Source organism: Diadema setosum, chromosome 15, assembly GCF_964275005.1.
Source record: "Diadema setosum chromosome 15, eeDiaSeto1, whole genome shotgun sequence".
Classification (NCBI taxonomy): Eukaryota; Metazoa; Echinodermata; class Echinoidea; order Diadematoida; family Diadematidae; genus Diadema; species Diadema setosum.
The window spans coordinates 14,413,805-14,438,634 of record NC_092699.1 but is presented as its reverse complement, the minus strand read 5'-3'; the positions used below and the strand labels follow the sequence as shown (position 1 = coordinate 14,438,634).

The 24,830-nt window shown below is 39.1% G+C and overlaps 1 protein-coding gene across 2 annotated transcripts in view; it reads left to right on the top strand.

The window, feature by feature from the left end:
- Nucleotides 1-23,749, top strand: part of LOC140238787 (mesenchyme-specific cell surface glycoprotein-like) — a 65,065-nt gene extending 41,316 nt beyond the window's left edge. For both annotated transcript variants that reach the window (XM_072318684.1, XM_072318683.1), the window contains exons 3-12: nt 8,122-8,343; nt 8,924-9,122; nt 11,308-11,431; nt 13,246-13,360; nt 15,944-16,105; nt 16,724-16,783; nt 18,705-18,949; nt 19,749-19,966; nt 20,812-20,912; nt 23,427-23,749. In XM_072318684.1, coding sequence (XP_072174785.1) covers nt 8,122-8,343; nt 8,924-9,122; nt 11,308-11,431; nt 13,246-13,360; nt 15,944-16,105; nt 16,724-16,783; nt 18,705-18,949; nt 19,749-19,966; nt 20,812-20,912; nt 23,427-23,545 — 1,565 coding nt within the window. In that variant the 3' untranslated portion in view covers nt 23,546-23,749. The remainder of the gene's footprint in view (nt 1-8,121; nt 8,344-8,923; nt 9,123-11,307; nt 11,432-13,245; nt 13,361-15,943; nt 16,106-16,723; nt 16,784-18,704; nt 18,950-19,748; nt 19,967-20,811; nt 20,913-23,426) is intronic.
- The last annotated feature ends 1,081 nt before the right edge of the window (nt 23,750-24,830 follow it).

Below are 24,830 nucleotides of genomic sequence, written 5' to 3'. Positions count from 1 at the left end.
TTACCCTTTGCGATGTCGCACGACGAGAAATCGCACAGTGTGAGGATGTCTGCGATACGATAACCGGCGATTTGGGGATATCGCAGGGATCGCAGCCCCATCGCAGAACTTTGAACATGTTCAAAATTCTGCGACAATCGCTTGCGACGATGATCGAAAATTTTCAGTGAAGCAAGGTGGTAGAAGAAGTACTAATCAAGATTTGGCTGGATATGCTTCCTTTATTCCACAATTGCTTACTGATCTATCTCAACATGATGACGAAGATGAGATGGGGAGGGAGTTTTACAACGACTTAGAGTGCAATCGTGAGTAATTCTACCATGAATATGGGCTTCTCGCGTCCATTGCAGCCGTTTTGTCCATACGTAGTCCCATGTATAGAGTTTGAACGAGGGCAGATTAAACAGTCTGTGGGTTGGTTAAAATTTTGTTTGCGTACCGCCGGACCGGTACTGTATGCATAGCCTTGGACTAACTTGTTAAGTGTTAGATCTAATGTTTAAATTATACTAAGTCTAGGCCCTACTGAGTATGCTATAAACTAGACCCATATCTACTTGTAGCTAGGCCTAAATACGTGTGTGGGCCTAGTGTAGAAGTGGTTCTAGGCCTAGTCTGCCCTAGTCTCGATCTATGTACATACCGGTAACGTTACGTGTTCCAGTCGAATTTTATAAATTAAATCGACATAGACAAACACATTGTATAAACTACTAGGGCTAGGCCCCTGGTCTGGACAGGCCCCTGGTCTGGACAGGCCCTAGATCTAAGTCTAGACCATAATGGCTTAGTATTGCACTGCTACTGGATCGACTGACGTGGACGTGAACACTAACAGTAACAGTAAACACATAACGTTAGGGCCTAACGTTAGACGTGGTTTCTGTCTAACGACATAACGTTGAAAAACAGTAACCAACAGTTAGTAGAGATCTAGTCTAGTCTAGAGGCTTCAAATGTGAAACATTCTTCCTGCCCTGCACACACGACCATACTAACACACAGTTACAAAACGTTGGTGGAGTACAGTTAATTCTGAATCCCGGTAGACCTCTATACCGACGGAACCGGAACAGAAACAGAAACAGATCCAGATATTTTTTACACGTTGATAGGAAAGGATATTGATAATTGAAAGTCTAGCCCATCAAGATGTAACTAATATTATTAGTGATAAGATCTCTAGAAATCTACATTTTCTTATTAAAGTCTTAACGGTTATATAGATTATTCACTAAACTAGTCTGTCTAGACCCTAAGCACTAGATCTAGGCCCTAAACAGTTAATTAGTCTTTAATGAACCGTTAGCACTAGCAGTCGTAGCATGCACTAACGTTAGCACTACTCGCAGTCAGCAGGCTTCTTCTTAGTTTTATAGACCCGTTCTACAACATTAAGCAATAGTAATGTTAGTCCCTTACGGTGATCTTACGTAAGGGTACTAACGTTAGATAGGTCTACATTTTTTTTTTATTTTTTTTTTTTTGCCAAAATGTGCTCATGGATTTCAAATTCATACGGTAGGCCTACTCTGGTTAAGCTAGTGATGGCTACAGAAATACAGTGTCGATTATTACTTAGGCCTAGGCACCTACTGGATCTAGATTGTCAGTAGGACATGCTAGCCTTTCCTGCCCTTGGCTGTGGTCTAACGCTAGAACCGTAGGCTTAGACCGACATGTATTTTGTATTAAACGTTAGAGGAATTAGAACTCTAACCGTTGGAGTTAGACCTACACTGTAATTGAGATCCATTGCTATAGTTACAAGCAGTATGAATCCAGATCCTAGAAAAAAATAAATAAACTGTTCCCAAACTTTTTTTTTAGAGTAGACGTAGTGTCTAGTCTCATGGAAATTACCCAACTAAGCCAGGAGTATAACACTCTAGATTTTTAACAGTAAGGCCTAAGTGGAGCTGAGGTAACTTAGATTGATCAGTTTTTCTTGGAGATTTGTACAGAAATTGTAGTCTAGAAACACACACAAAACAAATGCAATGCACTGAAGTGACCCTCTCTACATGTAGGTTACTAGGTGATTAACATTTTATCCATGTTTGTCCGACTTTTTATGTGATGATCGATCATGCACTCCAAACTGAAAGTTCTTACTGTATGAGGCTGTAACATGTTCATGCTCAGGTCTGCAGACTAGTGCTACAAAGTATTTGATTATCCGGCAGTGCGTCATTTGTTAATCTGTGTCGATAATAAACACAGCCTTGTCGTTGCTGCCTCAGCAAGTCACAAACGTGCTGTACACAGCACTTGGTAAGGCTATATAGCATACAGTACAGTACCGGTGTACATGTCATACTCTCTGTTAACTTTAATTGCCCTTTAAGTTCATAACAAAGTACAACTGTATATCAAAATGAACTCTCAGTCTGAAATCATCACAGACCCTGCCCCAATCTGTAGGGTGTACAAACTGTACTTGCAGTTTGATTGCAGAATGTAAAACATCATTCAAGGGCAATCATGAATTATCCAAAATTGCAGACTGTAGGAAACAATGCTGTGTGCGTCATGTGTTACACATGTACATGTATGTATATTGACATACTTGTACTAAACGTACACTATATGTAATGCATAGTGTAATTTAGTTAAGCTTTCGAGCCCTTAGACCTTAGTAAATGACTGAAATAATTATGATTATGATATATGAATTTATGAAGCACTTATGTACTGGCCTGTCCAATGATCAACAATGGTGAATAGTTGAATAAATTTGTTTATCACTAAATGTGTTTGTTAACTCTAGATTCATTCCCAAATGTTGTCCTTTTTACCCAAATGGTAAATTTAGAGTCTACTGTAATTATCATAAATGCCTGAAAATAGTTGTCCCTTTGTGTCACCCTAAACAGGTCTGAATAGAAATGAAATCTCTAAGGAATTCATATTGGAGGCTTGTCTCAATGTTGAAAAGGAAGAGCAGAAAAGGAGCAGCTGGCAACTGGTTGTCCTGCAGAAGTACATGAATCCCTCTCTTACCTGCAATTTCTGAGGACAAACATGCCATGAGGATACCTAACCAATTTTGGAGACTGAGGTACAGTATATATGTTAGAAGATAAAGTAAACACTTTTTCATACTTTCCAAAATGTTTGTGTGACTGCATGTGTGAATACATCAGTTTCTTTTTCTTTTTATGGTGGCTTGACAATTAAAAAAAAACACATTAAGTTGAGAGCAAGAAAGACATTATTTCAAAAAGTGTAATTTAATTGTTTTTACAGTATTTTGAGGAAAATAAAAATTTAATTCTTGCTACCCTAAAAGTGATGAATAGTTTATTCATAGAATTTCAAATACAGTCATTTAAGCAATTTTTAGAAATAAATGAAAACATCATTTCTTTGAAAGAATGAATCCATTGTAAGACATAGGGGGAGTGCATCCCTCTTCATCATTCTAATTCAATACAATATGTAATCATGTTTGTGTGCTTTTTTCTTTTTCTTTTTCTCCTATTTACTTGGAATTACAAGATGATAAAGACTCTACCAGCAAGGCGTCAAAGGCTGAAATGCTACACATAAGGAGCAGGAGAAGGAGAAGCAGGACCTGGCAAAGAAAAACCTAAGAAGATGAGAAGTCAAGAAGCAAAGGAAACCAAAATTTTATCAGCAGTAGGTACCCTGATGATGCACTAATGGGAAATGTTTGCTTTACCTCTAAAATAGAGAGAGAAATAAAAACAAAAACATGCTTGTTGTTGTTATTTTTTCCTCTCTCTCTACAGACAAGTGCAACATATTTATGTATTTGGGGTGTACCTGAAAATCCCAAATTTGATTTACATACTTCAAAGAACATTGTTGAGTAGACTTTATTCAAAGAATTATCATCCAGGGATACTTCTTTTTGTCAGGGCGTTCAGACCTATGATCACTGTCGAAAGGATTATTCAGACGTAAGTTCTCTAAGTATAAAATAAAAACATGCCACATTGTTCTTTTACTTTTTCAAGAAAATAAAATTCCACAGTCAATTCCATGGTCGAGGAACTTCATAAAAACTCAACTCAATAACTCAACTGTGGTTGTCAGTTGCTAATGTGTGTAGTTCAAGTGCTGTAAACACTGTAAGCAAATGGGCGGAAAGTTGGAGGCATCCTAAACTGCAAACATTTGCTTCACAGGGAACCTTATGCATTTTTGTAACAATTAATATTTCCCCTATTTTCTCCCTTTTGCTCTCTTTTTTGTGTTTGTTTAGCCCTTGTCATGTAGTTCACCTCAACACTTACACCTGTAACTGCAAGATCGGTGTGGGATGACATTGCTGTCTCTCTGGGACTTACTGGAAACAAAATGTGACTTTTCAAAGCAGGAAAGTGGTACCTACTACAGCAGGCAGTCGTGAAGGTGGAACTTGAAGAAACTGACTTATTGACTTGTTTCTTTCATTTATGTTGGACCAGTGCAAGTTTCCATGAACTTTACATGCATTTGATGTTAACTTACAATGGTTTGATTTCTGTTTTCCCACCAACTACAAACACAGCTACTCTCGAAAAACTCAAATTTACGTGCAATTACTGTGAGTCTTTCTTTTTTCTGAAATACTGACAAACAGCTGAAGAATTTCAATGTGCAAGGTTTTGTTATGATTTTAAGGAGATTATGCACTGTTACTCTGACAATGCACTTTCCCTTTCTCTTTAAAATGTATCCTGCAACTTTAAATCATGTACAACAAATGTACCATGTTTTGTTTATATCACTGGAAAACTGGAGAGGGAAAAATTCCACAAGCTTTTGTTTGATTTGTGAGGGCCATTACAATGTTCAGAGACAATAGCAACACTCTTTCCACTACTGTTTAGAAATGTATATTTTGTGCAACTTTACATTAAACTCAACATGTGGGCCAAACATTGTTTTAATGGCTCAAAAAATGGGGAAGAAAGCTGTTCTTAAAGCCGTTACATAACTTTGAGGTCAATTAGTGCTGTTACCATGGCAACACACTTTGCAGTGAGCTGAACACGTAAGCAAAACTTCTTTTGAATCGATGGAAAACTTCAGAAGTTCAAGAGATGTTTTAACTTGAAGTTGTTGTATATGACTTGCACTGTTGGAAAAGTGGTAGTGACATGACATCATATTTCTTCGTCACTCACAGGACTGCACAGAGTAAAAACACCTTAGGCCTTTGTGGAAGTGAGAGGTTATTGCAAGTTGTCTAATATTAGTTTAACTTGACCATTGAACAACTTAGTTTTGTAAACTTATTAATCACCCTAATTATGCCAGTGTACATCAACAAGGCTTTTAATAATCATTGCACAATGATGGAATTGCACAGTGTGTTTTCATCGCCCTTGTCTAAGCGTATTGAAATATGAGTCTGACAATGGTACATGTATTGCCAGAAATGTTTGAGCTAGAAAAATGGAGAATGGCACATGTATCATTGCAATAAGTTGTACTATAGCTGCAAAGAAGAAATCATGTTACTGTGCAATTCTGAATTTAGAGCAATGTGAATGCAGCAGTCAGCGTTCTGAGACAGCTATTTTTTTCCTATGCAGTCGTATATATGCTACCGTATAAGTGCTGCATGGTATTTTAATCATACATACACTGTATTTTAACTGCTGATCTCCCCCCTCTGCACAAAATTATGTTTGTTTGTTTGCTTGTTTTTTATCATACCTCTATCTGTATCGATGGATAACATTTATTACTGGACTCAACATCTGAGAGTTTGAGTCAGCAAATTGTTATAGTTGTATTTGCTACATTGTAGGCTACAATTTGCCACTTACCCTTATCAGTCAAAGCAATTCAATGTTCATTCATTTGTATCTTCCTGATTTATTGGTAACACAATTGTATATTTCTTGCTTATAAGTCAATTCTGGAAAGTAATATGTGTATAAACCAAAATTACATGTACTCTAGCCTTGAACCTTTTATTTTTTTTTTCTTCCGCACATTTTAACCAGCACATCTTCTTGTAAAGAATGCCTAAGGTAGGCACCAACATAATCTGGGATGGACAGAAAATGGACAATGTTGAAGATGAGATCTCCTGTAATGATATTACATTTTTAAGGTATACAATTGACAAGGTTCACACACAGTTGGAATTTCAATTCAAATGAATGCTTTGCCACAGTATTTTGCAGTGTATGCAGTGTCTGATTAATCTGGATTAGGACCAGTAGCACATTTAGTGCATCTCAAAGCACCCCTTCGGATGCTGGTATGATCATTTCAATTTGGCATTTTTCAAAATACACTGTATGTTTACAGTAAGTGTTTATGTACCTTTGTACACAAACTCTAACTGTAAACATTGCTTGTAGAGTATGTTAGATTGCAGCAATTTCCTCCCTGAGGTTTGTTTGTTTGTTTTGCAACATATTTTGGGAAATTGTAGTGGCATAGGTAGTTGTCTCATGCAAATTGTAATGGTAACTCGTTGAGCTGAACTTATTGTAGATGTTCAAGTTGACTGAATTTATTCATGTTTATGTGGAAAAGAAATGGAAGTTGATGTTTTTTTGTCACTTTGTGTGATACTTTTAAGAACTATGACATCCATACTGCAGTATGTATATATGAATTGTACAGCACAATTATGATATTGCTTTTCCTACTAGTTTTGCATTTTTTCATTTTTTTGACAGTACAATTGTATTGAACTAATTGAATCATACAGCTGTCGTCATGATATAGAAAGACAAATCGACAACTTGAACTGCTTTGTACCATCTTATCTTTGTCTTTTTTGATGATGGAAATAAATAAACTATTGAATTGACTTTAATTGTCATCAATGTGTCTATATTTTAGATTTAATTTAATGACTTGAATATATCATTATCTTTATTCTTGTCACGTTTTTATTTGTGAATCAATATATATTGTAAATAAGTGTGATTCCCTTACATCTGGATGGTAAGTACATACCGTACACAAAACAAGAGTGAATTTTTCAAGGACCAACCAGAAAAAATATGTCAGCACAATATTTTATGTGTTTGAGAAACCACAATGCTAGAATTCCACTATCAAAGCCTTAGAAAAGCACTCAGAGAATACAGATCTCCATCAAGCAGTACTTTTTCACCCTTATTGTGATTTCTACCCATTGTAATAATTACATAAATAAATATGCGTAATATGCTGTAAATGACTTATTTCCAATGATCAAGAATCCTACAACCACGTAACCCCCCCCCCCTCCCCCCCCCCAAAAAAAAAAGGGGGGACTTTGATCCAGGCAGTGATCCAAATTAATACCAAAATATGGCATTTCTTTTTTCTATCATTATTAACTTTATTTCTTAGAATATACAGTGTTATTCGATTCATATCTAGTAATTTCTGTAGTTACTTTAGAATAAAAAAAAAAAGCTTGAACATACATGTACTTTTCAAACCAACGTCGCAAAAAAAAAAAAAAAAACAAAAAAAAAAACAGTCACGAGTGACTTCATTCACAGTGACCGTTCTTTATGATGAACAGGTGCCGTAATGTACGATGTACGCATGCGCACGGTGTAAATCGTAGGCCACAAATCGCACAGTGTGCGGTATACATCGCAGCACCTGCGACAGATTGCAACAGGCTGCGATATCGCACATTATCGCAGCGCAGCGCATCGCAGTAAAAATCGCACAGTGTGAGTCCGCCCTTAGAGACCTACGCTATCGACTCCTCTTCAGCGTTTACGCTTTGGCCCACTTCCCCGAGTCCGAAGAAGTCCGATTCACTGTAGTCAGTGGTCCGATCACAGTTCGGCTCATGATTCGGCTGAGGGGGATGACAGCTTTAGCAAACTTCTTTTGTAATGTCATAATGACAAGCGCATATGCACGCACCCTGGCATTACTACAGACTGCGCGATGCGCGGAGAAGACAGCGAAGGCAACGTTACTTAGCAACATCTACGAACTTTAGTCTTGATGACAGTTCAACTTCGGTAATCTTCGTATCAGTACTAACGGTGATCGGCAGTATCATCAACAGCGCCCTCTACGCTACCGGGACTATGCGCCTTTAAAGCTCCATTGTTGATCACCATTATCATTAGCTTTATATCCGAGACAACATCTTCAATTTACATACCCGTGCTTCTCGTTCTCAAGGTGATTATTTCATTCAGATCGTGGATGTCTCGGACCCGAGTGAGCCGAACATCATCTACCGCCACGCCCTCGACAGCCCATCGAACGACATCGAGGTCTGCGGCGACGTCGTAGGCTTCGTCCAGAACGGTGCCACGTACCGGGTCGACACCGGCACACTCAGTCTCTACAACCTTTACGACGTCGAAAATGGCAACTGGAGTCGGCTCTATGAAATTCCAGGTGAGAATTTATCTACTACTGAAAATCACGATTTCCAAAGGATATGGCCTACCCGATTCCCACATTCAAAGAGTTTGACATTTAACAATCTACCCAATAGATAAACCATTAGACGTGACTCTGCGTCCCAAAAAAGAAAGAAAAGAAAAACAATAGTTACGGCTTTTGTGTTGTCAGATTAATCCGAATTTCTACTTATTTAGATATTTTTCATTTTCAGATTAAAGATCCTTCGGAATAACGAATGTAATTTCAATGTGGGATTAACACTTCGGAATAATGAACATCACCCAATTTAATGATGACTGCACTCTAAGAAAAAAAAAAAAAAGGTTCAATTTTGCACCTCTGTACCAGTGTAACACTGGGCGCTTCTCTACGGGTGTTACTTTGCACCTTTCATGCCGGTAAACACCTTTTATGGTGTTCGCAGTGTGACATTGGTAAAGGTGCAAAGTTGAACCTACTTTTCTTAGAGTGTAGATAAACATTTCTTCAGCAATTTCCTGGAACTCAATGGGTTAACGGTTCCCAAACTCTGCCGCTCTCCTTCCTCCGTCTCTCCCCCTTGTTCATCCAGTGGGCAGTATCCCCGACATGCTGTACTTTACGAAGGACTGCCAAACGATAGTCGTGGTCAACGAAGGAGAATACGGGGTCACGGCGGACCCTGACGTGTACGTGGATCCCGAGGGTTTGGTATCCATCATCCGGCTCGACCAAGACCTCGCCAACGGCTACCGCATCACCAACCTGAACTTTACGAGGTTCAATGAAGAGTACGTATTCAACAACGTTCAAGAACTGACAAGACAAAATAGGTCTCATGTCTTTTAGTAAACTGGACCACGTCGATCGAGTGCCATCACTTTTTCCTGCCATATATTGACACTGAAATAAATCTTGAAAAAAAAAATAGAGAGATGAAAATATAGACATGTAAAAAAAAAATCATATGCTTTGCTGATGAAGGCATATTCCACTGGTATAGGAAATACACCTTATTCGGAGGCTGCACATGCTTTCTTTTGGATTAAGGATTTGGACAGATGGGGATAACTCTTTTCCTATCCTCCTCTTCAGGACCCGAGAGTAAAATGAGTTGGCCCTTGTAGATATGAAGCACGGAAGATATCGAATAACCTTTGCATTTTTATGTGACCGTGCATCACAAAACAAACAAAAGTGGTTTACATCCTGTTTTTTGTTCCGTTCATCGCACAACCAGCATGGCTTGGTGAAGATTAAGCGCTTGAATAGACCCTGTACTTCAGAGCCTCTTTTCTCAGTTCCCACTTCCCCAGAGTGTGCTTTCTTTCCAATATTTAGATAGGTTGGGAGAGTCCATCTGAATTGAGTTATACATCATTTTAAAGCTTAGAGTCTGCTCTTTCAGAATCTGCCCTTAAAGGTACATGGTCCCGGTGGTTTAGTCAAATGCGTACGCGGGCGCACGGTGCAAGTTTCCTATTGACCGATTCGGGTTCGTTGAGGGCAGCAGACATTTTATGGCACTGGGTGCAGCCATGAGCTCAAATTGCGGTGTCTCAGTCGACCCCCCCCCTGCTCTCCCCCACCCCCAGGGCAACATGTTTATCGCGCACTTGTAACAAAGGTTCGCGCACTAAGCAAGCATTCGCGCACTCAGTACGAGACGCCCATTGGCTAAAGCAACCATGCATCAGTTTTTCACTCTGCGCGCGTGCTAATGTAGAGAGAGGGTGGGGAGTGGGAAGGGGGGGGGGGGTCGGCTGAGACACCGCGTAATGGCGCTGCCCATGCCAAAAATACACATAGCGCGTCACAGAATCGGTCAATAGAGACTGGCTATCGACTCCTCTTTAGGGCTTACGCTGTGGCCCACTTCCCCGAGTCCGAAGAAGTCTGATCCACTGTAGCGAGTGGTCCGATCACAGTTCGGCTCATGATTCGGCTGAGGGGATGACAGCCTTAGCAAACTTCTTTTGTGATTTCATAATAAGAAACACATATGCACGCACCCTGGCATTACTACAGACTGCGTGATGCGCAGAGAAGACAACAAAGGCAACGTTACTTAGAAACACCTACGCACTTTGCTCTTGATGACAGGTCAACTTCGGTAATCTTCGTATCAACGCTAACGGTGATCGGCAGTATCATCAACAGCGCCCTCTACACTACCGGGACTATGCACCTTTAACTAAAAATTCATGTCTGGCGACTTTTTGTTGGTTTTGTGATGCAGGGTCACATATATTCATTGTCAACATATGTGTATTTCGAAAATATTTTACAGATATGAGACCTATAGAAGTGATGCAGTTGAAGGTGTTTAATACATAATTATACTGACAGCTCCAGGATGCAAGCTGCGATTGACCAGTTGCATCTCCAGCTGTTTATGCGATTGTCACACCCATGTTGTATGTAAAGCAATGGGATGTGAAATAAATAAACAAACAAACGGCTTTATTTCGATTTTTTTTTTACAGATATGAGACCTATAGAAGTGATGCACTTGAAGGTGCTTCCTTCATAATTATACTGACAGCTCCTATACATGCAAGCTACGATTGACCAGTTGCATCTCCAGCTGTTTATGCGATTGTCACACCCGTGTTGCATGTGAAACAATGGGATATGAAACAAACAAACAAACAAACAAATAAGCAGACGGCTTCATAACTTTCTTCTTGAAATGAAACTTTCGCTATTCTACTTCGTTTGATTTCACGCGATATGAGATTTAAAAAAAGGGAAAAAAAGGAGTGGAGTTGCTCCTTAAAAAAAAAAACAAAAAAAACTTCATAGAAGCCCCTGATAATCATGTGATATATGGAATTAGGAAGGCGAAGATATTAACAATGGTAAAACTAATCGTTATACTAGTCAAAATACCAAAAAAAAAAAGATACCAGTCAAATTTATAACCATTCTGGTGCAAGAACTACCAGTGATCATTTTTATGCTTCTCCCTCACAGTGCAGAGTCCTATGAAGAGAGGGGTGTGAGGTACCTCTACAAAAACACCACGTTTTCTCAAAACCTCGAACCGGAGTACATTGCATTCAGTAGCGACGACAGGACAGCTTACATATCACTACAGGTGAGCATTCTTCCATCCTAACCAAGTCCCTTTCCCCACTCTTCGCCCCTCCCCTTTCTCTATCCTCGCTCATTACATCTCCCACTCTGCTCTTTCTTGCGGACGTTGTGAGTGCCGCATAGAAGAGGAGGTAATTCCTCGCCTTCGAGCCCTTTTCAGGGTCTGACCAAAGAGACGCTCGCCTAGTAGGCCTACCTCCTTGGTCTGACAAAGGGGATATCCGAGATCTCGATCATATGGTCCGAGATGGCGAGATGTCGAGATGGCGAATTGGCGGGATGGCTAGATGGCGAGTTGTGAGATTTCGCCTCTGAGAGTTTGAGAAAACAAATGAATTGAGTTGTTGGATCAGATCTTCTTTGCTTCTCGAACCCGAAAAAGTCCGAGACACCGAGAAATTATCACGTCTCCGAGGTAGCACGCCTGCGAACCCACCCTAATGCATGAATATATCTTGCGCCTTACCTCTCCCGGAATGTGTCCACGTTGGCAAGATGCCACCGGGTCTTGTAACATTTTTTGTGAATAATATGAATGAATACATGCACACACACAAAAAAAATTAGGCCTTTATATCTGTGTGTGTGTGAGTTGTGTGTGCGTGTGTGTGTGTATGTGTGTGTGTGTGCGTCTGTAATACAAATACATCCATACATCCATACATTACATCTTCCCCGCTTCTCTTCCCCTCCCCCTCCCCCAGCCCTCCATCCAATTTCCATACCTCAATTCCCCTTCCCTTTCGTCAATGAAAGACAGGAGTCCCAATATGCACTTACCGCGACCCTACAATTCACCAATTCACAGCGCTCCTTGCAAAAATGTGAATTCATTGCTCCTGACACTCGAGAACGGAATCTAAATGGCGCTCCGTGGAAGATCGCACGAGTCGGGCGATCAGCGGGGAGGTGGTCTCCTTCCATGTTAATGCCATCTCAATAATCCGCCAATTTAGGCTTGATTCAAGCACGCCGCCAAATCTGACAAGCCTGTCTTCACAAATAACAGTCAGGGGCCTTGTGTGAACTGCGAGCGAGACAGACCCCAATTGTGTGCCGTGTCACGACACGGGGAGAAAAATCCATCAACATGTTTAATAATAGGAAGCTAATAATGACTTTTTACTGTATGCTGAGACGCATCAACCTTGACCGACACACCCGGAAGAGAAGGAGAGAGAGAGAAGGTGTGTGTGTGTGTGTGTGAGTGTGAGTGGGGATGGGAATAAAAATAGGAACATGAAAACACTACTCCTCAAAGGATAACGTTATGTGAACCAAGGAGGCTAAACCTCCTTGATGTGAACCACACCAATCTGCATTAACAAAGAATCCATTCGAACCTGTCCATAGAAATATCAACACAAGACTATGACCAGTGATATTATGCAGTCGCGGCTGTATGCGAGTACGTACATTGTATGTCACGATAGATAATGAAATAATGGTGCATCAGAATTTCGATTTAATTAGTGAAAGTTGACCCTATTCTCCTTTGCAGCTGTGACAAGTTGCTACATCTGAATTTAAAGTTGTAAACGTCAAGGGTTAAAGGTATGGTTGAAAGGACTACATCTTAAAGTGAGTATTTGTAATTTAATGTCATAAGTATGTATTGGTGTTTATATTGTGTATCCTCGAATACAACATGGCTATTTTACAATGCCTTAGATCGTAAAACATATCCGTGTTTGCTATATGATTTATATTAATCTCTTCACTTTATATTTCTTGTGTTGTTAATTTTTAACAAAGTGTTCCAGTATTATGATATACCCCTCTCGTCATTTTTTCTTTCTTTACCTTCCTTTTCAGGAAAATAATGCGATTGCTGTCATCGATCTCAACAGCGAGGATATCGTTGACATATACCCTCTAGGAGAAAAATCGTGGAAAGATTTGAGGATTGATGCCAGTGACATGGATGGAGGTAAATCTTTGCTGCTAGCTCTGAGTCTGATGGCGACGCAACAGATGATAATAACAGGGAGCTTTAGATTTTCGCGACGGGGACGTTTAGGAAAAAAACAAAACAAAACATGTTCTTAGCATGCGCAGAATCGCGCATCAGGTCGATCTATTTACAGCTCGCGTCGTCTCAGTTTTTTACTACGCGCTCTGGGCTATTTTTACGTCCGCTCAATTTACGACGCAGAGAGCTACTTGATGCAACGATCATATGGGGCGCCATTTTCTTTTTCATACGTTGCATCCCAGCGTAATCTAAAGCTACTTTTCAGCACGACGCTGGGGGAGAGGAGGACGTCCAGCGCAAGCGTCGTCTCAAACTTCCGCGCCGCAAATCTAAAGCTCCCTAATGATGATGGCGTTGGTGGTGACGGTGACATGCCATTAGGATGATGACGATGATGCTGCTAACAATGATGGAGGTGGTGATGATGGCGACGATGATTACGATTGTACGGGCGCACGCCACGAGCTCGACAAAAACCGAGTCATACAGCCCACGAGCCTTACAGCTCACGAGTCACACCGCCCACGAGTCATATAGCCTACCAGTTGTACAGTTCACAAGCGAGACACTTTAAATAAATAAGGCCCACGAGCTTGACACTAACTCGTGGGCTGCATGTCTCGTGGGTGTATGACTCATGGACTTTTTTTTCTCAATGTAGAGCTCGTGGGCAGTATAACTTGTGGCTGTCGAACTTATGGGATGACGCCGATAGTACTGGCAATTATGATGTTAACTGTAGGACAATGGGGGAGATGTGCTAAGGGTAAAGAAGCTCGTGGTGGCGATGATGTCGACATGATAATAAGATGATAGTAATGGTAGAGGTGTGAGGATGACACGATGAAGAAATAAAGACGATGAAGTGGAGGATGACGATGTAATCAATATAATGATGGCAATGATGAAGGCAATGGATGACGGTGCTGATTGTTTATTTGATTGGTTGGTTGTCTAATTGTATGTTCTGTTTCTGCATTTTCCGACACTACTGATAGAAATAGAAATCAATGGTAACAGAACTTGCGAATTTGTTATCAACAATTGATTAACGAAGACAATGTCAAATAAAAGAAATAATCACAAAGGGAAAATGCAGGAGACCGCACATCGTAAGACTATACTTGAAATGACTGTGACATGGGAACGGGTATTGAAGAAAGGGGAAACGAAACAACAAAGTGGAAAATATTGTGCGGGTAATCGTGCAAAGTGTATCATTCTATACGTGTCGTAATAATGTCTTAATCTCTATGTATCATTAAAGATTATCGTGACTCGATCCTTTTTCTTTTTCGTCCTCCAGAGAGCATGCAACGTATATGATACGAAGATAAACACACATTTTTCTTTTTTTTTAATATTCAGGATCGTGGCATCAGGAGAAGATGTAAAATACGAGTTGCAAGAAGATATTGCACACTGAGCAAATCCGAGCATTTTGTTTGAGGCGAATGAATCCTAAATGCTGAACTTGCTCGACACCGTCATTTTGTTGTGGTAGGACTGTAAGTTAGAATCCTGACAGTCCAGAATCGTGCTGAGTTTATACCTTAAAAATCGCTCTTTTGAAGAATTTTCCTCATAACGTTATTTTCACCTGGTTTTGAAGAAGCATTAAGGCTCTTGGCGCCTTGGATGGGTAAAAGACAGTACAGAATTGTACTTGAAATTTATGCTTATTGTTATTAATTTTTTTGGCAATCTCCTAGTCTGCCTGAGCAGAAAAAATGAATAAATAAATAAACAAACAAACAAACAAACAAAACAACATCAAAAACAAAAACAAAATAATAATAATAACAACAACAACAACAACAACAAAAACTGCATTGCTGTGACTCGTTAAAGGGATAGTACAGTATTGGTGGAGATGAGAATTTTGCTTTTAACTTTTTGTGAGACACCAAGAAAACACTTGTGAAATGTACAGAGCATACCATTTTAAGAGGAATTCAAAGTTTATTTGATAAAAATTGGGTGTGGAATGACTGAAACATCAAAAAGCAAAGTAAAACAAAGCGATCATAATAAGATGTGGGTCCCACACCTTATTGAATCGCTCTGTTTTGGATTCTCAGCCATTTCAAAACCAATTTTCATCAAATAAACGTTGAATTCCTCATGGAATTACATGCTCTTTCATATTTCATAAGAGGTTTATCATTATCTCACCAAAAAAATGTTAGAAACCTGAAATTGGGTCTCAACCAAAACTATACGATCCCTTTAAGGTCGCACCATCCTGGTATAACTGCCGCTCTTTGTATGTTTGACCACTTCACCGGAACTTTTATCTTATACTCCTTACGTGAAGTGAAGTGGCTTCTTTTATACGTAGATAAGGTATGACTCTCCTACACACGCCGGGCCCAATATCAGTCTCCTTCGAAAGATTTACAGTGAGGACAAAGGCTGTATATTGGGCTGGGATTCGAACCAGAGACCTTATGCGTGGAAGGCGAACGTGGTCTTGAATCGCCTGACCGAAGTGACGTTATGTTGACATACTATATATATAATTTGTCACCACCACAGGCACCGAGCTTCGGCAGTATGATATCTACAGCTTCTACCAACCAGATGCTATCAAATATTTCGAAGTCGACGGCACCGGCTATATTGTAACTGCCAATGAGGGCGCTGGTGTAGAATACTCAGACTGGGCAGAGGAAAAACGTGGGAAGGCTCTTGTCGAAGGTATGCCACTAAAGCTCTTTATAACAAAGCACAGCGGCGCAATTATCTTATGAGAATATTGTCTAATTACTAAAGAGATTGGTCAAGCTTAATAGATAGATAGATAGATAGATAGATAGATAGATATAGATAGATAGATAGATAGATAGATAGATAGATAGATAGATAGATAGATAGATCTGGTCTTTTTAGATGGCACGGCAGAAAGGTTGTGTAATGGAATTGATGTTCTTGATAAGAACCATAATTGTGATATGAGATGGGATCATAATTTTGTCTTGAACATAGTCAGGTTGTATAGGAAGTGTCGATATTTTGAAAAACAGGGAAGTTGATCATGGAGAAAAATGTGTCTGCGGAAGCCCATAATGACAGCTTATGTGGAATGACAAATTGATATTTAATAGTGTTCATAATGTAACGCCGAACTGAAAGTAAAAAAAACAAAAACAAAAACAAAAACAAACCAACAACAACAACACACACACAACAGCGCATAATGATTCAAATCCATAAAGAATGCTACAATATTATTTGTCGCAGATGGGCAATCTGCAGATTAAGGTAAATACATAGTACATTATATCCTTTTTAAAATATTTTTCTTCATGTTTGCAGATGGTCTAGTTTGGGCCGAATCGGATCTACTCTCAGCACTGAATGACACGGCTCAACTTGGTATGAACATGTAACTACCTCCATTTTTGTCTCTTCATATTGATTATTTCTGTCAGAATCAGAATGTATTAAAGGGTGTGTACAGTTCTGGTCGACGTGAGGATTTAGCTTTTATCGTTTTGCAAGATATTCAGAAACCACTATATGAGATGTCAAAGAGCATGCAATTCTAAGGGGTATCAGTTTATTTGATGAAAATCGGTTTTGAAGTGGATGAGATATCCAAAAACAAGGTGAAACAAAGAGCTCCTAATAAAGTTGTGGCCTGTAGTCTTTTGTTATTATCACTTTTTTGGATATCTGGGCCATTTGAAAACCAATTTTCATCAAATAAACATTGAATTCTTCTTAAGATTACATGCTCTTTCATATTTCATAAGAGGTTTCTCATTGCAACTGATTGACAAATTGCCCTACATCGACGTAAAAGCACTGAATTGATCAGTGTTTTTAGTAGTAGCCATGTTAAAAAATCATGGGCGTACATACTCGAGCAGGATTCGAACCTACGACCTCCTGATCACCGGACAGGCGTCATCTCCACTAGACCACCGAGCTTTCGCCCGACAGCAAGTGTTGGTTCTAATCCTTATAGCATGCAGCGGGTACTGCTTTGTTATTCAAATTCATGAAATTCTTCCGTCGAGATGTTTTCATTGCAACTGATTGACAAATTGCCCTACATCGACGTAAATAAGCACTGAATTGATCAGTGTTGGCTACTACTAAAAACATGGCTACTACTAAAAACACTGATCAATTCAGTGCTTATTTACGTCGATGTAGGGCAATTTGTCAATCAGTTGCAATGAAAACATCTCGACGGAAGAATTTCATGAATTTGAATAGGTTTCTCATTATCTCACTTAGGAATGTAAAAAACATGAATCCTCACCTCAACCAATACTGTACAGCCCCTTTAAAGTTTTCTAACGATATGCAAGTTGTATTAGCAAGCACGGAATTTACAGTATCGTGACAAACAAAAGAAGAGAGCTTTCGCTGCTACTAGTGTACCCGGACCCCTTCTATAGAGATGTTTGCAGTAATGTTAAGTTGCAGCATTAGTCTGCATCTCCTGCGGCAACAGCTCAAAATATCAACAACTGTATTGGACCTATTCATAGTGCTTATTGATAATAATGATGATGTGATCCTAGTAGTTCCATGGTCTTATTTAGCCAGGGTAGTATCTACAGTGTGAGAATTATTCTCCAAGAAGGCCCTGCCGTTATTGCTACCCTAGCATTGCCAGGTACATGTATACCTATATTTATACGTTGGTCAAAAGGGACATTGCGTTCAAAATATCTTGTCCAAGGTTGATCACACGGGTGCACGTCACGCGACCGACACCCACGACCCATTCACCCCACGAGTCATACAGCCCATGAGTTCGATACAAAGCAAACAAGGCCCACGAGACGTAATGTCGAACTCGTGGGCTGTTTTTACCTATTGTCAAACTCATTGGCCGTATGACTCGTGGGCTGTATGACTCATGGTCCTTTTTCAATGCCGAACTCTTGGGCTGTATGACTCGTGGATGTCGGTCTCGCAGGATGACCCCGAACCTACTGACCACTATCAATAACTGTACATCCCCTTATTATTGATAACGATGACAATTCATCGCCTTATTCATCCGGGATAGCCTAAGCGCCCTGCCATTAACTATCATAATCATTACAACCCCGTAGGCAGGTACCCACTCATAACCTTGCGTGAGAGGAATCGAACTCGGGAACCTTCATTTTGAAAGTCAAGAATCTCTTTTAGTGTACCACAGAGTAGCTCCCATGAACGGTTCTATCATTCCTTGAAAGTGGTTTATTTTGCTTTTAACGAGAGTGTTTGCAGTAGCTCTCAGTAGATGTAGCATGTAAGGGCATTTCGATTTTTCTTGCACTCACATCCTCAGGGCGGTTGAAGTTTAGCCAGTACGAGGGCGTCAACTCCTCCAGATTCAACAAGCTCGATCGTTTCTACTTCTTCGGCGGACGGAGCATATCCATCCGGCGGGCAAGCGACATGGCGCTGGTGCACGACACGGGCGACGAGATCGAGAGGCAGTCGTCGGTGCTCCTCCGTGAGGTGTTCAACGCCGACACCAAACCGATCAACGTGTCACCCAGCGAGGCGTCGGATCTAAGATCAGATGATTCTGTGGGTAGCTAACCCTTCTCGAGACTATAATAGCAAACCAAAATGTCGTTCACAATGTATGTCACCAAAATTGCTAGTGACACCGAAAGTTCACCACTTGTCTCCGAGTCCAAGTTGAAATTGGCCAAACAAAAGGGGAAATTGAGGTTATCAAACTGAAGAAAGAGAGGGAGAGTTGCATTACGATACAAACAAGACAGATCGAAACTGTTACACTTTATCATGTTTTCAAGATGCAGCTACTTCTGCCACTGTCGACTTTGACATGGCATTTGTTTTGTTTTTATTTTTTATTAGCATTATTACTAGTGCTCAAGAACCAGCTAACAAATGAAAAAAAAAAAATCGTACAGGTTTATACAAATCAAATCATATCAGTCGCCAAGAACTGTTTCATTACATTTAAGTTCAATATTAATAGTAAGCATATGTTTCTGCTGCTTGTATTCATCTGTCTTTCATTTTGTTTTTGAACTTCATTTTTTTGTTTGTGTGTGTGTATATACAAGAAACACTTGTAGAAATGTACTGCGGCTCTAATGTAAAAGCTAATGCGCCTTTTGTAGTACCAATGTATTACACTTCAGTTCAGTTCAATCGACATATATTTGCATTCTTCCACAAAAGCCTTAATAGAATACAAAGTATTTATTACATGATTAATATTTTGTCTTTTTTTTTGTAGAAAATACATAATAATGTTATTGCACGAGTACAGTATGATAAACTATAAATACAATTTTGTATCCTAATCTGATTGGTGTGCCCGTTTTTATGTCTCATTTTCCACGATTTGCAGGGTGCGGAATGTGAGTCGCTTGCATTCGGCGAGCTAGACGGAAGGCGAATACTCTTCGTTGGTATCGAGCGGTTATCCGCCATTGCCATCTACACCTTCGCTCCCGGGTCAGCGGTTCCGGTTTTCGATGGATTCCACCGAGCGGGCGGTATTGACAGAACTTACGAGCAGCTACTGGCCGACAGAAACTTGGGTGATTTAGATCCGGAAGATATAAAGTAGGTTTTCGGAGCGCGGTAGTTGCGTAGTTGCATATGCTACATGGGTGTGTCCATGTGTGTGTGTGTGTGTGTGAGTGTGTGTCTGTATGTCTGTGTGTGTGTGTGTGTGTGTTTGTGCGTGTATTTGTCCATGTACAATGTACAATGAATATCTAGAATTATCTATTGATTGAACCAATTACACCGATTGCCTGTTTGGAGAATAATTTCATACAAAGTTGCAATGATTGTCTTCAAGTGTGTAGTGTATACATTTATTGCCAGCTGAATATTTGTTTTAACTGTCCCAACCAAACAGGCCAGGTTACAGACTGCGCATTGGTGAAAAACACTTCAACTTTACACATGATTATTTCAAGAGTTATTTCAAAAAAGAGAAGAGGCTAGCTTTGGTTTTTATTTTTCCAAAAAGTGGAATAGTTTGCCAGCACATTTACGACTTTGTACATCAAAATGATATTTTCTTTAAGAGAAACTTAAAGGCATACTTATTTTTATTGTAATGTACATGTATTGGATAACTGTATGTAAAGCGTAGAAATCAGATTATGCGATAAATAAGTGCCAGGTTCTTCTTCTTCTTCTTCCACTTAGCACAGTCTGCCAGGGGTGTGCCAGCATGTGTCAATCCTATCGATAACAAATAATGCTAATAATAATAATAATAATAATGATAATAATAATAATAATAATAATAATGATGATAATAATACTAATACTACTAATAATAATAATAAGAAGAAGACGAAGAAGAAGAAGATGAAGAAGAAGAAGGAGAAAAAAAAACTAAGAAGATTGATTCCTCGTTTCGGTTAACGTTCTCATTTGCGTTTCTTTGGCAGGTTCCTATCAAGCGAGAAAAGTCCAACCAATTCCCCGATGCTGGTTGTAACCAATAACATAGCTGGATCTATCGCATTTTATGACGTCACAGACGTCCCAGGTAAGTTTTTTTTTTCAGACTTTTACATTTGAACAACTATATAATTTAGTTATACTGAGTACAGAGTTTCAGGATTTATAGCGATTCGTCTGGAATGCCCCTTTAAAACCATTCTAAAGATTTATCACTTCCCGACACAGGATCACGAGATACTGAGATGGAACAATGATTTTATCGTGTTTTCATTTTTATTTGGCTAAACACCTGTTATCCTTAAAGGGGAAATCCAGTCCAAATGTAAGTTAGTCTGATAAGAAAGAGTATAAAATATTACGAGTTCAACGGTATAAATGTGATCGAAATCGGATGAAAAATAAGAAAGCTAAGACATTTTGAAGTTTGGCTATTTTTGGGGGAAGACAGCTCTTGAAGAGTCAATGTGAATATGCAATTGACAAAGTGAGCATGTCATTCCCTCACAACTTCCCATATAGTTTGTCCATAAAATTTTGAGATTTCCAGTTTTTCATTCAAATGCAAATATGCCCGAGGTTCAAATCCTCGTATATCTAACTGGTCACTATTCTGAAGTTATTCAACCAGTAATAACGTCATGTTTTCGACTTCAATGACAGAAACAATAAATTTTCATCATTTTTTTTTTGTGTACACGATCAATGGAAAATTGTGAGGGTACGTCAGGGTTACTTCACTCATTTGCATATTCATATCCACTGTACAAGAACTGTTTTGCAGAAATTAGCAAAATTTCAAGATGTCATAACTTCCTTATTTTTTTTTATCCTACTTCGGTCATTTTTTTTCTTCCCGTTGAACTTATAAGTCTTTACTCTTTTTTTATCAGACTAACTTATATTTGGAGTGGATTTCCTCTTTAAAGCCTATATTAAATCTTCTAATCATCTCATATATTATGAAAATGTATATTCTGAGATCTGCATATCGTGATTTTGAAAAAAAAAACGCCTTATATTTCACTTGAATAATTTCAGATCATATTGATACGTATTGTGACACTGTCGAACTCCCTTCGTCTTCCGTGCATACTCCATAATGAGTAATCAGTTTTACACATTCATAGTTGTGTATCATGAAATTTTGGTTTAATAACGCTGGTGATAATGATCAAGAATACAATGACAGATTTGTGTTGGAAATGGAGAAATTACTTCAAACACACCCAATCATATTACTATGATTACATATCATATATGAATATATATGTATATATATATATGTATATATATATATATATATATATATATATATATATATATATGTATATATGTTTGTGTGTGTGTGTGTGTGTGTGAGTGTGTGTATGCGTGTGTGTGTATTATGATATAAGGCTGAGATACTATTAAGTAGGCCTACTGCGAGCTGGGTAACACTGAGTAAGTATCGTAAAAAGTAAAATAAGTAAGCCTATCTGTCATTTCTTTCACACAATTTTCATATTCGAAGAGTTTTTAAAGGGACTGTACACTACTAGTTGAGGTAGGGATTCATGTTTTGAACATTCCTAAGTGAGATAATGAAAAGCCTCTCATGAAATATGAAAGAGCATGTGGTTTTAAGAAGAATTTAACGTTTATTTGATGAAACTTGGTTTTGAAATGGCTGAGATATCCCCAAAAGTGCTAATAATAAAAGGCGACATGCCCCAACTTTATTAGTATCTCTTTGTTTCACTTTGTTTTTGGATATCTCAGCCATTTCAAAACCGATTTTCATCGAATAAACTTTTGATTCCTCTTAGAACTGCATGCTCTTTGACATCTCATAGAGTGGTTTCTGAATATCTCACAAAACGTTAAAAGCTAAATCTTCACCTCGACCAGGACTGTACACACCCTTTAAACTTTTCGGATTTCCCGAATGCCTGACTTTTCAATGATTTGGAACATGGTTATTTCATAGACGTGTTTCTCGAAACTGTATGTAACTTCGAATCCGTCTTTCATACCGGTTCTGTGCTAATTGTGTCCATAAAGTACTTGTTACACGTCACCTTGCATATGAAAATGAGGATTCTATGAGGCTGCCTCAGTGAAAAAATAATGTCATATTCCTTTCGTTCACACAGCTGAATTGCTCGCGCACTATCTCAACATATTTATGTTATTCTGCAATATACTTACGCTTTGAATACGTTTCTATACAATGATTATGAAATGGGTGAGGGATTTTTTTTTTCAAGCTTGCAGGTTAATTACCAAGAAATATTTTCCCACTGACAGCATGCATATATTCCCTTTAAAGTCAGGTTATTTTCCATAATCATTACGTCCTAGTTACAGGACGTATGATTTTTCCTTCTTATAAAACTGATGATTCACATTTTATTTTTCCGTGAGTCGGTAGGAATTGTGTACGCGCAGTACCTCAAGTTATCCGAACCTACTTGGTTTCTTTTCGTCGAACCGACGCGTCGGTTCAAGCAATTCAAAAGTACTCTGTGTTCACGATTCCTATCAACCCGCTCAAACCTGTGAGTCATTAAATTGTATATTGGCTCAATATTCAGCACGCTTTACTGTGATTGGATTCCAGACAGCACGATGACCACGCCCACCTCCGGTTCGAGCGCAAACCACGCCGACTCATTCCTCACCTTGGCATGGATTGTCGCATCAATAGTTCAGTTCACCCTACGGCGTCAGTTCATGTAGCTGGTTTTGTTCTTCCATTCTGTTCTGATTGTTTCATTTGTTTGTTCGCTTAACTCTTTGACGGCTACGCTTTGATTCAGATTTTGATAAGGTGGTAATGCGGTTGAATTAGGTAATTATGATAGAGGTACAGCTTACCATTTATCTCAAGAGCCAAACATGTTTCTTGTTGGCTTAAAATATATACCATAGAATTATACATTTTTTTTTGGGGGGGGGGGGCTGTAATAACTCAACTTTGCTTGTGGCTGCTGTATCATCAAAGTCATTCCAAAATGGAAGAACTGTGGTAGAGTGGATAAAACTCTTGACTCTGCAACAGAGGGACCGAGTTCGAATCCTGCCAAGTGCTTGAGCTCGCGGGGGAGATGTGATTTCACACGAAGTGTCTCGCAAGACAGGTGTACAAATGAGTACTTGGTAATGTTGGGTGGCAATAATAGCAACGCCTACACTGAAGAGGCTACCCCCAGGATGCGATGTATGATACAAATGATATTATCTTTATCATTATTGATATTTATAATGTACGGAACAAAAAGAAACTACACTGGCCACTTTTGATTGTAATTGCCTTAAGTCTTCAAAGCAGATTTCTCTCGGGATATTACTGTTCGCATATTAGCGAAAAAAAATTACACTATACGTGATAAAAGAAAGGGGGCGGGATCTAATATTTCTTATATAGTTATGCTTTAGAAAGTTCATTCAGAGGGCCGCGGTGAACATTTCCTATGAGAGAATCTGTGATCACACACACACACACACAATGTTTTGTCACTCAGATTGTAATTTCGGTTATTGACTGGCGTATAAAATCCCTTGCTTTTTTTTTTCTCTGTCGAGTTTGACATGTATTCTAGGCATTCTAGGCAGGAAAACAATGCAATGATATGATGGTGCTCAGGATCACCCAGATACCACCTGATGACGTCAGATGACTTTATCAATATATCTAGAATGAAAAGCTTCTCTCGTCAAGTGTAAAATACTGAAAGCATCGTTGTTTCAGTAAATGAAGCAGAAGAAATCACAAGGAGAAATTGCGGAAATTTTCAACACTAGAAGACCGTGAAGGAAGTAAAAAAAAAATTCGCAAATGTATTTGATGGTTTACAGTTTCATCATTCATTTTTAGAAATATCAGATTATTTCTTTTTTAAAAGGCCAGATATTCTCTTTTCAAAGTGTTGAAAAATCCCCAAGTCATCTTATTTTTATTCCTGCTTGTGATCATTGGCTGACCCCCCCCCCCAAAAAAAAAAAAAGGGGAACGAGATGTATT